The sequence below is a fragment of the Anser cygnoides genome, chromosome 2, assembly GCF_040182565.1.
Source record: "Anser cygnoides isolate HZ-2024a breed goose chromosome 2, Taihu_goose_T2T_genome, whole genome shotgun sequence".
Lineage (NCBI taxonomy): Eukaryota > Metazoa > Chordata > Aves > Anseriformes > Anatidae > Anser > Anser cygnoides.
In genome coordinates, this window is record NC_089874.1 from 66,323,147 (window position 1) to 66,337,497 (window position 14,351).

The 14,351-nt window shown below is 44.3% G+C and overlaps 1 protein-coding gene across 2 annotated transcripts in view; it reads right to left on the reverse strand.

Moving 5' to 3' along the window:
• Nucleotides 1-14,351, reverse strand: part of AOAH (acyloxyacyl hydrolase) — an 80,216-nt gene that overhangs the window by 14,488 nt on the left and 51,377 nt on the right. For both annotated transcript variants that reach the window (XM_013194334.3, XM_066992282.1), the window contains exons 15-19: nt 11,450-11,486; nt 10,387-10,461; nt 4,891-5,063; nt 2,126-2,184; nt 1,980-2,039 (exon numbers count right to left, since the gene is read on the reverse strand). In XM_013194334.3, the coding sequence (XP_013049788.1) occupies nt 1,980-2,039; nt 2,126-2,184; nt 4,891-5,063; nt 10,387-10,461; nt 11,450-11,486 (404 nt within the window). The remainder of the gene's footprint in view (nt 1-1,979; nt 2,040-2,125; nt 2,185-4,890; nt 5,064-10,386; nt 10,462-11,449; nt 11,487-14,351) is intronic.

The window sequence follows — 14,351 nt, forward strand, 5'->3', positions numbered from 1 at the left end:
ATTCATTGATACTCACGCTGCTATTGAATGGGTTTTGGTTTTGTCTCTGATGTGCAGGCAGGAATTTCATAGCTAATATCCCCCTGTAACTGGGGGAAAGGAGAATCAGGGTTCTTTATCGTGACACAGACATGCACCAGACATTCTCTGCCTTTGGGCTACCCTGCTCGCGATGCAATGAGCCATTGCAGATTTGCACTGAGACCTCATCTGAGATAATACGATGAACACAGCATACAGTTATTTTACCACAAACCCCTTCTAGCAGCAGCTCTAGTCCTGTATAATTATTCAGGCTCTCTCATTTTCAGAGGCCTCTTGACAAGTGGCAGCCCCGTCATTTCCAATCCTCTTAAAGAAAACAGAAACTTTCTGCAGACGATAAATGTTCCCCCTTTCCCATTATCCTTCCTGCTGCTGCGTCATGCGTACTGGCACTCAGCTAGCCAGACCACATTCTGCTCTTACTTTCAGTGGAGTAAATTAGCTCCCTCGGCCACAGACCTAACTGATATATCCAGTGTGATTTCTACAGCCGTAACAGAGATCAGGATCTCCTAAATATTTAACATGCGCAGTTTGGATGATAACATAGACAATTAGTTTCAGACAGGAAGCCAGGAGGAAGATTAATTCATGCCCTGCAGACACAGGAATTGTACGTGGACTGCAGTTACATGTCCTGTATGTCCTGAGGTGTAGGTAACATATAAGCTGCAGTCCTGTAAAGATTTAGGAATGTTCTTAATAAGTCAAGAGGGATGGGACATAAAATGAAACCTGTATGTAAACCTTGGTGAAATTAAGGCCATATTTTCTGTTTACTGAATGCATACATTAGTATGACAATGCACAGAGATGACACCTTTGTCTATATCTGCTTACTGGTTCTTTTACATGGCTGCAGGGGGCAGGGTTAAAAATCAGGGAATAAGTGGCTGCTATGATGTGCCGCCAGATTTTTAAAAGGACAGTTTAAAAGGACACCCATGTCCGGCTGCTCCCACTCCTGCCTGCTGCCTGTGTGCTCCTGTCTGTACCACCTGGTGATTAAGGCCACAGCAATGTGCCTAAGGGAGATCAGCACAAAGCCCTGACAGAGACCAGGCCAGGATCTTGCTCGCAGGGGCTGCTCCTGGTGCCAGCAAAATCTATGCCATCAACACTCCATGCTAGCAACTACCTTCTCCATAAGCAGTTTCTTCCTCACCAGGCACATTTTCACCTCAAAGAGCAGGACCCTGAACGTTTTTTGTCTAAGGGAGATCACATTCCCCAGGAATGAATTTGGACAGCTGAGGGATCACCACAGGAGCTCATTTAGAAAGCCTGCAGCTTAACTGTGCTGCTCTGAGAGCCTGCGAGGTGTTTCAAAGGGTGGGCATGGAAGTTTCCACAGCTTTGGAAGAAAAAAAAAAAAAAAGAGCTGATGTCTTGCATTTGGGATATCAGGTTTAGGCCAAGAAACCATTAATCATATAAAAGACTAAAGCAAAAACTATATCACTACATAGACTCAATTTAAACTTTCTCTTGACATGGAATTGTTGCATATTCCTTTTGTCGTCTTACATCTAAACCATGCCTTTTGTTGTCTTACATCTACACAAGGCTTTTTTATCTGTTCTGGCTATTGTGAAAGGATTTGGGGGGTCCTGTGCTCCTCAGTGAAGACACTTTGATGTACAACACAAGACATCTTGTATTTAGGAAGAATTTCTACATGGAGGGGGCAGTCAGGCATTGGAAGGGCCTGCCCTGGGAAGAGGTGAGGTCTCCATCCCTGGAGGTGTTTAAGAGTTGTGTGGATACAGCACAAGGGCATGGCTGAGTGAAGGGACTCGGCAGGTCAGGTTTGTGGTTGGACTTGATGATCCTGAAGGTCTTTTCCAACCTAGATAATCCTATCATTCTATAAAACGTACAGGGGCAAGAGGGTGGATTTCTGCAACCACCGCAGAGTTGGTATTCCTCCTTACCTCTGAGGTCAGGTTCCTGAGGGTCTCGTTGGGAGTCAGCCAGCCATTGCAGGGGCTCACCTAGGTGGGCAGAGGAGACAGCACATTATCAGTGGGCAGGCGGAGAGCAGAGGAGAGCAGAGGGATGCTCCTAAGGCAGACCTTACCTCGAGGCAGTTGAGGAAAGAGTAAAGCTGGCTGTAGGTGATGTCTCTGTTCAGCTGCCCTGCAAAACACAGAGAAGAAAGCTCTGCATGGCCAATGGCCAAATGCACCACCATCACTTTTTTTTGTGGCTACACGTGTTCCTCCCCATGCATCAGAGCCCCAGCTGGGGAGAGGCACCCTGGGAGCCCCACCACGACCACCCTTGTGGGTCTGGGAGGTGCTGACTGGTATGCCATCCATTTGCACATCTCAGTCTCCGAACAAAACACAGCCATTGCACAGCCAAAAGGAAGGCTGAAGGTGAGTGTGTGTACCCCAAGCTTTGCATCTATCTCAGAGAGGACAGCCTTACAAGGGAGAAACAATTTTGCTGTCACTGAGGGACATGGATACTTTTCTGTGGGTGAGCAAATTCAAGCACCAAGTTAAACACCCGGTTGACATTCCCTGAAATTCACTATGCTGCACAGTAACCTTGCTTGTTAAGAAAAATACCCATTTTATCAATTCTTTTGCTTCTTTGGTGACTACAGCCAGGATGGAGATTAAATGGACACTCAGTTCTCTGAGTTTGTGGCACACTGAGCATCCCATCAGACTTCATTATTTTTGCAGTGTTGAAACCTGTAGTTTTTGTCATTGCTGTTTCAGGAACTGCAGAGTATGATATCACCCAAATTAAACAGGCTCCTCGGGCTGCTTTGTAGGATCTCCACAATACAGGTGCAACTCCTGCCTATCTCACCCTGCAGCAGTATCCGTTCCCCACGGAAATGATTGGGGACCTCAGAGATCAAGGGTTGGTGGGGATGTCCCAGACCCACATAGCCCCAAAGTGTCAGGCTCTGAGATGGGCTGTGGGGGGGAATGGGGAGCAAAGGGCTGCAGCAGCTGATGGGTTTGGCTGACGTGAGCCCAGGTGGGTATTTTGGCTGAAACCCAGAGCGATGTCTGGTGGTGCCTGACTGGCTGCCAAGCAGGGAAACCTCCTCACAACCCATCAGAGGATCTGCCAGAAGTGATATCTTGCTGCAGAATGCTGCTTAGGATTAATCGGTTCCCTCCAAGGCGAATGAAGCCCTCTGAAAAATTGCCAACTGGTCGTATAGCTAAGCGCTCCTGGTTTGGCTTGTGCCAAAAATGCTACGTGTTAGCTCTGATAATTAGATATCCAGTAGAGGAACTGCCCATGTGATAAACATGCACTCAAGCAAAGAAGTGCGTTTATGTGACTGAAAAATAATTATCACAGGCTCACTCTGTGCCAGAAGGGATGGGAGTTTTTTGTTGTTTTTTTTTTTTTTTCTGCTTTCACTTCATAATAATACAGTGCTTATTAGAGAAAATGTGACGATGAATCAAGAAAACAGCAGAAATGGATACCTCAGACTTCCTAAGAGGCATGTACTTTAGAGGGATAAAATAACATGTAGAATATTAAGAAGAATCTATGGGGCCATTGGCAATGATTAACCTTGGGAAACCAGGCACAGTGCTTCTTCAAAGCTCTAATACCCTGTGGTTGCCAAATTCATCTGAAGATGTAATCTACCATTTTAATGATGTGCATTAGCTTCTCTTTCTCTCTCCATTTACTGATGAGGACTAATATGGCAACAACTTCCCACTTAGATGCATGGGAGATTCATTTACCCAGAGACAAAAGGAACATGCTTTTGGTCTAAAACTTGACAGCAGAATGGCCTCGTTGGTTCTTTATGCCTACACTAAAATGGAGAATGTCGAACATACTTGCTTGTATAAAAACACATTTTGCTAGCAGGATGAAATATTTCACATTCTTTCTTTATTGACTTTGGGGTGGTAGGAATTTGTAGAGAAGGGGTTCTCGAACAAGTTTCCAAACCTGCCACCCCATAAATGTCCCAATTCTCCATGGAAATGTGCCCACACTGACCCCAGAGACACAGACACCAGCCTAACCACAGTGCAGGATGTCTGGTATTGTCATGTGTTAATGCAACTCCACCATGATGATGTTCCTCTTTGCTGTTTGACATAGCATGAGCAAGTGGTCAGTCAATGGTCAGACATGCAGCTTCTCTGCATGTGCTCTCAGTGTGCTCTGAGGAGATAGGCTCCCAAAGTTAGCCTCCAAATCCCTGCAAACACTGCCTCAAAGAACCTTACGGAAACTGCACTCTGAGAGAAAGACCCAAGACGTGCCTATACAAGGAGTGATGTTTCAGTTGTTACACCTGTATGCAGCGTAGGAGGTGCCAGACACCCAGAGCTTGTGGAAAATTTATTCCTTTAGCATCTGCTCAGTCTTTTGCAACTCCCTGGATTAATTCTGTCCCAGTCCACACCCAGCATTATCAAGACACCCATCGGTCAGTGAGTGGAGCTGCTCACCAGATATCAAGCTCCACCTGTAACAAGATCCAGAATGAAGCATGGTCAGGCTGGCCACAATTTTGGGACAGGACTAAAGCAGAACATCTTGTTTGCACATCCACAGCATATGTTGAGCCTGGTTTGGAGCTGATTGGGTCTGGCTGGTGGGGGGTGGGGGGGTGGGGCATGGGCACCATAGGGATCTGCGCTCTAGGTACTCTATTCTGCACTGGGGGTGACTCTCTTACTTCTACTGTACAGCCAATATCCAGCTCATATTTTCCAGATCTCCTCCACTCTGTCAGGTTTGCTTGAAATATGTCAACAGATCCATAAATTATTCAGGGAGAGAAGGAAACACGAGCGGGCAGATAGCCGAGAGGACCCCACAACATCTCATATTTACCTAGAGGATGGTATCTGTCATGCAGATTATCCCAGAGGAAGCGTCCATCCACCAAGCCTGTTAAAATCACGTGGCTGCCGTTTGGAAGCCGTGAGTCCAGGTAACGCAGAGCTTGTATGACATTGGAGAGCATTTCTTTGGGGGTTGTCATGTGAGCCAGGGTGTCATGGTTCCTGCAGAAGGAGAGGACACAAACAGGACATTGTGTCAGGTAATACAGTGCCACCAAACAGGCACCTGAAATTAAAGTGTTTTCTTGTCTTCTGTTCTTACATGTTAGGTTAGCTAAATAAAACCTCATAGAAGTGATGCTAATGTGCTTTAATCTCTTGTTCTTATTGCCAAAACAAAAAGTGATGCAGAAATCTCCCTCAGTGTAACAAAGAAAAGCCTTCTCCCTGATAAAAACACAGGCAGACATGCAACCCTTTTTTGTGGAGTGACCTCCACGCAGGAGAAAAGCCTTAGCTCTCTTCCTAGTTTTATGGTAGAGCAATCCCATTGTTTGAAATGAGTTAGTCTTTATTTACACTACCAAGTGGTGAATGGGAGCTATGAAGCAGACTATGACTATATTGGTTTCTCGTGGTGCTGAGATCCATGTAGAACCACTAGAGAGCCTCACTCTTTGCAGCTGTTGCAGAGCATCTCAAGCCACTTGCTATAAATCCAGAAACTTGCCAGTTTCTAGTCATTAAAAGCCCATGCTCTTTTTGCTGATTGCAAAGATACCGACCATGGCATACTTGTCAAACTCCAGTCTGGGACTGCCATTTGACTGGTCTGATGTCTAAGCCAAGTTTCATCAGGAAAAGGAATCCCCAGGCTACTGCACCTGGTGATTTTATTTTAGCCTCTGTGATTCAAACTGGGGGAACCAGTGCTGTTCTGCACACATGGCTTCAGGGTGAGGGATGCCCCAGAACAGATGCAAGGATGGCTTCCCCCACTACTTGCTGTGTGTACCTCCCATTCAACATCCTGTTCAATTACGCCAGGTAGGAATATCTAAGGTGGCTTTGCCTCCCACATCTTGTACACCTCCTACCACCATGCTGCAAGAGAGCACTGAGGGGTCCAAATGAATATAGGAGACTGGAGGAAGGAGGAGGTATTGAAGCTAAAATAGTCCTCAGAAATGTCCACTCGGATGCAGGAGCTGTGACAGTGTCCCACATGGACTAAATGCCCATGTTTTATAGCTTGCCAGTGGGCCTGAACCTCTCCAATCCAGACTCCCAGACTCCGGTTTGTCCTTCCCTTGCACATAGCTGTAAATGCTGCAGGAAAATAAAATCCTGAAGTTGAAATACATTTCAACTTGTATAAGAAAAACAAACAAACTCCCCCAGGCTACCTAGAGAACCCTGCTCTAGTTATATTATTGAAACAACCACTTTATTATATAAAGGGCACTTGTGTGCTCTCCCCTTAGAGCTATTGCCATGCATCTGCAAAGGGTGATGAAGAAGAGGGTGAAAACATTCCCAATGAGGTAATCCTGTCCCGGCAGGAGCCAAGGGCTGGGGAAATGAGGCTGGTCCTGCCGTGGTGGTGCGACTCAGCTTGACCAAGGTTTTCAGAGACAAAGGGCTTTTTCGGGAAGCCTTCATCCTAAGAGCATGCTCAAATCTTCCATGTGATACAGGAGGATGGAGACCTTTCCCTGGAGAAGTCCTTTGAGTTCCATGCCCCCAACCTATGGCTTTCCCATGGGTAAGAGAAGGGCAAACTCAGTGTGGGGATGACTGAGATGTTGGGAAATCAAGCAGGATTGCTTGTTGGTGAATGCCCTCCGAAAGCAGGAGCCTTCACAAGCTTTGCTGTTTTGTCTTGAGGACTAGACATCCAGAAATGGTTGTGCTCTGGGGTAACTGAGTTCCCTGTGGGAGAACTGCATTCCCCTAATTAGGATTTGGGGTTCTTTAGCTGCTGCATTTTGCATACAATATAGTAATTAGACACGTTCCCTGGGCCTAGAAACTTATCTTAATGCAGAATGTGCTTCTACAGCATTTGAGAATTTCTGGTTAGGGAGAACTGAAAAACAGCATTAAGATTCAAGCTCATGCTTGTGACAGCCACCCGAGCAAGGTACTTTTGAGATAAGACTGTGGTTTTGCCCTTAAATTACTTCATTTTTGCCTACAGGTGTTGCTGCACTTGATTTCAAAATACTGCTCTGATGTAAGGCCGCTACGGCAAGCAAACACATCAGCAGGAGATGAAATTAATATGACATTCGTAGCTCCACAACCTCCTGTCATTCTCTGCTGAAGTCACACAGGTGTTTCTATGCATTTCTTCACATTTCCTCTCTGTGCCAGGCTTTGAAATTAAAACCAGCCAAGAAGCAAGCTGTCTTGTAGGTACATGCATTTTGGCTTGTGCAATAAGGGAGGCAGCAACAGGGATGGCTTCTGCACACCTGGGACCTCTGTAAGCTGATGTTTGCCACCACTCATCGTGTCAGCACATAAGCAAACGGCCATCAATGGTAGGGTGCTTGGCTGCACGGAGACCTTCTCCAGCACCTGGTACCACCACATCCTGCAGGGCAGGTCTGGTCTCACACCACCAATCCAAATAAATCCTCCCCAGACCATGTTTCATCCTCAGTGCTGCTTTCTAATCACAACTGTAACATGCCCAGTGTTTGGGCCACTGGCATACGGGGCCACCAGGTGCACGTGTGGTTTTCATTGAGAGCTCACGTGCCCATATGTATGCATGCACATATGCACATACATATACATACGTAACTGCAAAGCTGGGAAAGAGAGGCTGGAGAAGCAGTGCCTTACCCCAAATGCAACTAACACACAGTAACTGCATCGCGTCTGGGGCTGCTGGTGTTCATTATTTTCTTGTTGCTTTTTTTTTGTTGTTGTTTCAGGTCCATGTGTCCCACATTTACACCTCAGTGGGCTGAGAGATACCGTTGCCATCTGTCTTTATTTTTCTAACCCCTCTGTTTGGACACCACAGTGTGGAGACTACTGGGAACATACAACGCATGCTGCCAATTTCATTATCTTTTTCCTCTATGAGCATCCACGTAACACATTGACCCGCTCTTCACATGGGATGAAATACTGGCATTTTAACAATTCTTTGGCTAAAAGCTGTGCTCAGCACATTGCTCTCTCATCTGAAGGCAAAATACAGGATATGACCAGAAGGGCTCTATTACTGCACTTTAAAGCTGTCCTTGAAAAGGTTTTTATTTGTCTAGCTTTAGGTTTAAAGTCAGGTCCATCAGATGCTCCACATCCTCTGTAACCTCTGTGGGTATTATCAGAGCCAGACAATGACTGGATCCTCAAAAATCCCTCTCTGCTACCCACCCTACTCGATGGAAACAGTGTGTTTCTATAGGAGCTGCAGCACCTTTCCTTGCTGGAGTCACAGGGATCACCACAGCCACAGCTTCTTTTGATGCTACAGGTGTTGTGGAGAAAAACAGACAGCAAAGAGAATTGGAGCAGACAAGAGTGTCTCTGCCAGGTAATAGGCACTGGGAAAAAACAACAAGCGGCATTTTGAGTAATACTGTTTTGGAACATACAAGTAGATGATGCAAGGCCAAAATGGTTTAAATTTTGTGGAGAGATTCTCTTTTTCTTTAGGCAAGAATAGAAAGCAGGGTTAGACACAGGGGAAGCAAAAGGATTAACCTGCAGCATGGGGAGTTAATCAGAGGGAAAAGCAGTGACTTTAGCAAAACAGCAGAGTTGAAATACATGCTCAACAGAGCCTGGCCCATGCGTGCAAGAAGACACCGCTGAAGTCTTTTATTTTTAGTAGGATTCATCACCTTGGAGGTGGTTGTAGCAATACTCCAGAAGCTTCTGGATAACCAGATGCCCAGGACAGCCATGCCAGCAGGCAGCAGGAGGCCTGGAGGGATGGCTGTGACTGCTTTTCCCACTCAGTGCAATGGTGAACTTGCTGATAAGCAAAGTTTTAGGCCACTGAAAATGGGGTGTTTTAGAGGCAAAGCCTGGCAGCCTTAATAATAGCTCCAACTTAATTACACAATTTGCAGGTGAGACTTTAAAAGCTCTGAAAGGAGACTTAGCTGCATGTGCATCATTTAATAAAATGTTTTTAGTGTTTTGAAAGTGTCCATGTTAATCAGATTTATTTCTTTGTCTGTCCTGGTTTTGGCTGGGACAGAGTTAATTGTCTTCCCAGTAGCTGCTATGGTGCTGTGTTCTGGATTTAGGATAAGAACAATAACACACCCATCTTTTAGCTGCTGCAGAGCAATGCTTGCACAGGGACAAGGGTTTCAGCTCCTGGTGCTGCCCCGCCAGCGAGGAGGCTGGGGGTGCGCCAGGAGCTGGGAGGGGACACAGCCAGGACAGCTGGCACACACACTGACCACAGGGATGTCCCATATCCCATGGGCTCATTCTCAGCAATAAATCTGGGGGGGCTGCTGCTCTGAGAATGGCTGGGCATTGATCAGCAGGTGGTGGGCAATTGCATTGTGCATCACTTGTTTTAATATACATATGTTTTTTTCTTTATTTTTTTTCTTCCTTATTAAATGGTCCTTATCTCATCCCAGGAATTCTTGCACTTTTCAATTTTCTCCCCCATCCCACTGCAGGGAGGTGGAACGAGCAAATGACTGTGTGGTGTTTAGCTGTCTGCTGGGTTAAACCACATCACTGGCTAAAAAGGCAATCTGAAGCTCCATCAAGGTGAAAATAATGTTAGGCCGACAAAGTGTCCATTTGGACCACTTACAAAATCAAAGCTGGAGCGTGGATGTGCTGTGCATTGGCCTGGTTGAAAGGTGGCTTTTGTGTGAACTTTCTGGGCTGCGGATTTCTCACTATGGGAGGAAGAGAAGCATCAAAATGGTGACCTCTGTGTGCCCCTGCGAGCGTTGTTAATGGGTAGTGCCAGAACTGTTAGTTTGGAAAGCTTCAGTTCATTCTCCTGCTGAGCTTGTGACAGGAGTAAAGCCAGAAAGACAAAAAACCTGTTAGGAGAGCACAATGAAGGCTGCAGGCAGCGTGCTCAGAGGCAGGGTGAAATCAGACCTTGACAGAGGACCACACCATGGTTCTTCAGAAAAGGTAGACCTCTACCTCATCGCTACCTCATCTGATGGGAGATGGTACACTGGATAAGACGGATATACATGCTCATAATGCTCCTTTTTTTTCCTCCTGTTGTTTTCATTTCATCTACTTTGCAAGAAATATTAAGCTTCAAACATGCCTTTGGTCATTTTATCACTGTGAAAGAAAGACGGACAAGCTCTGAATAAAGACAGGTAGGTGTCAACAACAGAGACAGGTAAGGAGATAACCAGTATTTTTAGCAGAAAAATAAGAATGAAGCAAAGATCAGCAGCAAAGAAAAAATGCCATTAAGGGTAGGCTCAAAGCAATGAGACAGAAATGTCCAAAAAGCCAGGAGTACTCTAAAGAAGCCAAATTTATGACCATATAAATGTTAGTACTGATTAGACCTTACCCGTTGCAGACGTCATTCCCAATTGTAGCATAGATAACTATGGCTGGATTGTCCAACAGCTGGTTTCTAGCCAAGCTGAAAGGCAAATCAGCAGCATATTAATGGGCAAATATATTCTCAATGTCTGAATCACACACCATGTGAATTGGAAGTAGCTTGTTCAATTTTGGCCAATGCTCAGATGACTACGCTTCTAGGCTTTATTTTTTTTTCTTTTTCTTTTTTTTTCCCTATAATTTTGTATTTTAATCCATGTTCTTACATATTAATTTTTTCCTTGTCCCTCTTATCCCCTCATGGACTTGTCTTTTTCACTGTTTTTCTTGCTGGTTTTCTATCTTTGCAGTATTCAGAAGCCAAATCAAGCAGCTCCATTTCAGGGCAAAGCCATAAATCAAGTCAGGAGGTTTTTAGTTAGAGATGGGAGAAGAAGACTATGTGTGGCTGACAACTAAGTTTATGTGTAGGATTGGGCTCAAGATCAAATCAGGATGTGGCTTGCAGTTCAGTGCTAGAGAGGAAGGATTCATTAATACTTTCTCTGCAGCAGAGAACTATAAATCTCTTAGGACGTGAACTACATCAGCATGGAGCAGTCTAAGTTAAATGCAACCATCCCATGGCTGACCCAAATTCATCTGAAAAGGAGAGCTGCTGCCTCTCCCTATCTGGTAGCTACTCAATCATACCCATATGGAGATAACACAGCAGGCCTGCCTGTGTCTATCCACATTGCTACAAACCAGGAGTAATGGAGTCAGGGAGACCCAAAAAACTTAGCCTCTTCCCTAAAATCACTGGAAATACTCCATTGGCTTAGGGTCAAGGCCCTGTGGATGGTGACATCCACATCCGAAAACAGTTTTTCCTCTGTTAATGAATGTTGATACCAGAGAAGAGACCAACAGTACTTAGGGCGGAGTGGCCAAGTGAAGCTCTGCTTCTTGAGACACTTCTGGATAACACATTCATTACAGGGCTCTGCTTCTTCCATTTGAGGGTGTAGGACCCCAGACACATTTCTGTACCTGCAGTCAGTCTTCAAATCCCATCAAACACTCACCTTTTCATTAAATTGAGGAGATTTCTTGAAGAACCACCTGATCACATGCAGTGGGAATAAGAGGAATAGTACAACACTGTTACAGTGACAAACAAAATGAAAAGCAAAACTCAATTTCATTGCACATTTCTAAGAATGTAGGAGTATTTTATTTTATTTTATTAAATAAAAATCGAGCAACAGGTCATCTCTAAATTTTTGGGTGCCAGCATTAGGAAGTAAAGCCAAATCCAGTGACCTGCTGCCTCTCACATGAGTTCCACATATCAGACTGTAGAAAATCAAATGCTTTTAAGTGCTGGGTTGTTTGGATCTGGCTTTTAATCCAGATCTAGCAGCTTCTTCCCATCTGTTGAACATAGTAGTCTCTTGTAAACCAGCCAACCTGACTTGTCAACAGTCAATCTACTTTTAACTTTCCCTATAAATTGCAAAGGGAACTGTTCTCACTCCTCTAAGAGAGTAAGTGTCTCACAGCTTTGTCACGTTGGGAGTGATGCAAGCCCTAAACATAGGCACCAAGTGCCATTTTTGACATCTCAGAGTATCCAGGACACCTGCAGCAGGGATGGCAGATACAACACAGGATGCCTTAGAGATTGTGCACTTCTGGAGAGACAGCTGGAGGTGGGAAAGATATTGCAAAGCATCTTAAATGGCACTATACACCAACATTGGGGTGCCTGTATTGCTCTTGCCACCAGTGGCAGACTTACGAAAAATAGCATTTGGCCAGCTGCAGCCCTCCGGATTATCTGCATTTAAATAGCAATTCACCCAAATGGTTGGATGCAAATCTCTCCTCCTCCAGGAAAAGAACTAGCTAAACCTAAGCATCTGTGAATATCAATCGTGTTTCATTTATGTCTTGAATCAGAGAAGCATTTCTTAATCAGGAAAGCTTTTAAGCGTAAAATTTACTAGCGGGACTTTGAAGGCTGTGCATACACATCCCAGCTATCCACAGCATGCAAATCAAACTCCATCACCTGCAGTGCAAGAGTGACAGCAAAGAAGAAGCCAGAAAAGAAATTATGCTTTGTTTAAGATTAGACCAAGGCCATGACTGCAAGCAGCCCACCCCATAGCAGCATACAGAAACACAAACTTCAGGTGCAGGCCTTATGCTCTATACTTGTTTCTATTTTGCAATATCTTCATTCTCTATCCTCTTTTCTCACTCCTTCTCTTCTTGTATTATGCCCCTGTTCTCTGCTCAGCTCCACTCTGGTCTTTCTTCTCCTCTTTTCTGCATTGTGCCTTGAAGCTTGCTTTGAGGAGAAAATCCTGTCCCCCCGCAGCTCTTATGGGGAATGTTGTGGGCAGAACATCATTAAATCTCCGCCGGATTGGTGTCGGGAAAAGATCTAAGAGATAAACCCCTGAGGTAGCAATAATACACTTTGCATTTTAATAGTGGTGCCTTTGTTACTGTCGCTGACAGTGATGCCAACTGCATATATCAACGAATCATTTATGTTTTAAATAATCCAGTTCTTCCAAGCTAAAAATGAACGTATCTCTCTGTTGCCTCTCTCTTGAGGGCTGCTACTCCATACAAAATCCAGTCCTCCTGTTGAGAAGCTCTTTTCAGCTGAATAAGATCCCCACACAGTCCTTAGAAAATATGGCTTAGAACAGAACCACTGCTAGCTGATTTTTTTTTTTTTTCTGTTTAATATCCCTTTTTCAGATCAAATTCAGTGTCCCTTTGTTAAGCCATTCTGCTGCATCACTCCCTGGACTGAGGCTGCAGTGCTAGCGCAAATAAATTATTCAGGATCTCTGGAAATTAAAGACGCATTTACAAAAGGTAAGAGGCTCTTCTTGGATAGGTATTACCTCCACAAGCGTAGGTAGTTATGGGCATCTCAGTGGAAAGCATTGGCACAGCTAAAAATCAAGTTGAAAGATAAAGAAAATGAAGGGCTTTTTTAGAGAAGTGTTTTAATGGGTAAATTGAGTCATCAAGGAAGTGCTTATGATCCACGATGTAATTTCTGATAAACACATTCAAGAGAGAAAGAAGAGACCAGGCAGAGTAAGTATTTGAAATTCAGCTACCCTTGCACTGTTGAATGTCTCCCAGCGACTCCTGGACCGCTACTGCCCCCCTCTCTGTCACTTTTCAAACTTTTTCGGACCAGTGGCATTTATTAGTTTTGGTGAGGAGTCAGGGATGGGTTTACTTCCACTTGTGAATAAACCCAAATTTCATGAGCCTTGAAATATTTCTGAGGTGTGCAGAGCTGCTGACAAGGAGCAGTACTGACCTGCACAGAAGTGACTTGGTCCAGATAGCACCAAAAGTGCTACGTGGCTGAGAATGGCTTCTTGCTTACTAATCTTTAGATCCTTTCTGCTGTGAAAGCAATTGGAAATGCAAAGATGCAAAGAAAAAAGTCTCCAGTTTTCCCCAGATGAACTCTGGGCTGACTAGAATTTCCAAAACTGCTGAAATTATATATTATACATTATATATCATACATATATATATATATTTATATTATTTCTTAACTGGTTTTGAAGCCACAATGAGCTATCTGGTGCTTGATTGCTTAGTGAGCTATGACATGTATTAACAAGGCTTAATTTTTCTGGTCAAGGACAAGAATCCCAAAGAGACAGATCAGCCTATGAGTAGTAAAGAAATATACAATATACCCATGTTCTGATATAACATATGGTATCCATGTATCTCAAGAAAAACATAGACGATAATTACAAAATTGTTCTGTAGTTATTTAGAAATTCATAGGGTATTCACTTTCTCCATATTTACTTAATATGCTTTATTATTATTATTTTAATTTTTTAATATTCTAGCAACTGATTTTACTGTCAGGATGCTTCTTGATAGAAGCAAGGGGTTTTCAACAGGTGATGGAGGACATTCAGAAGA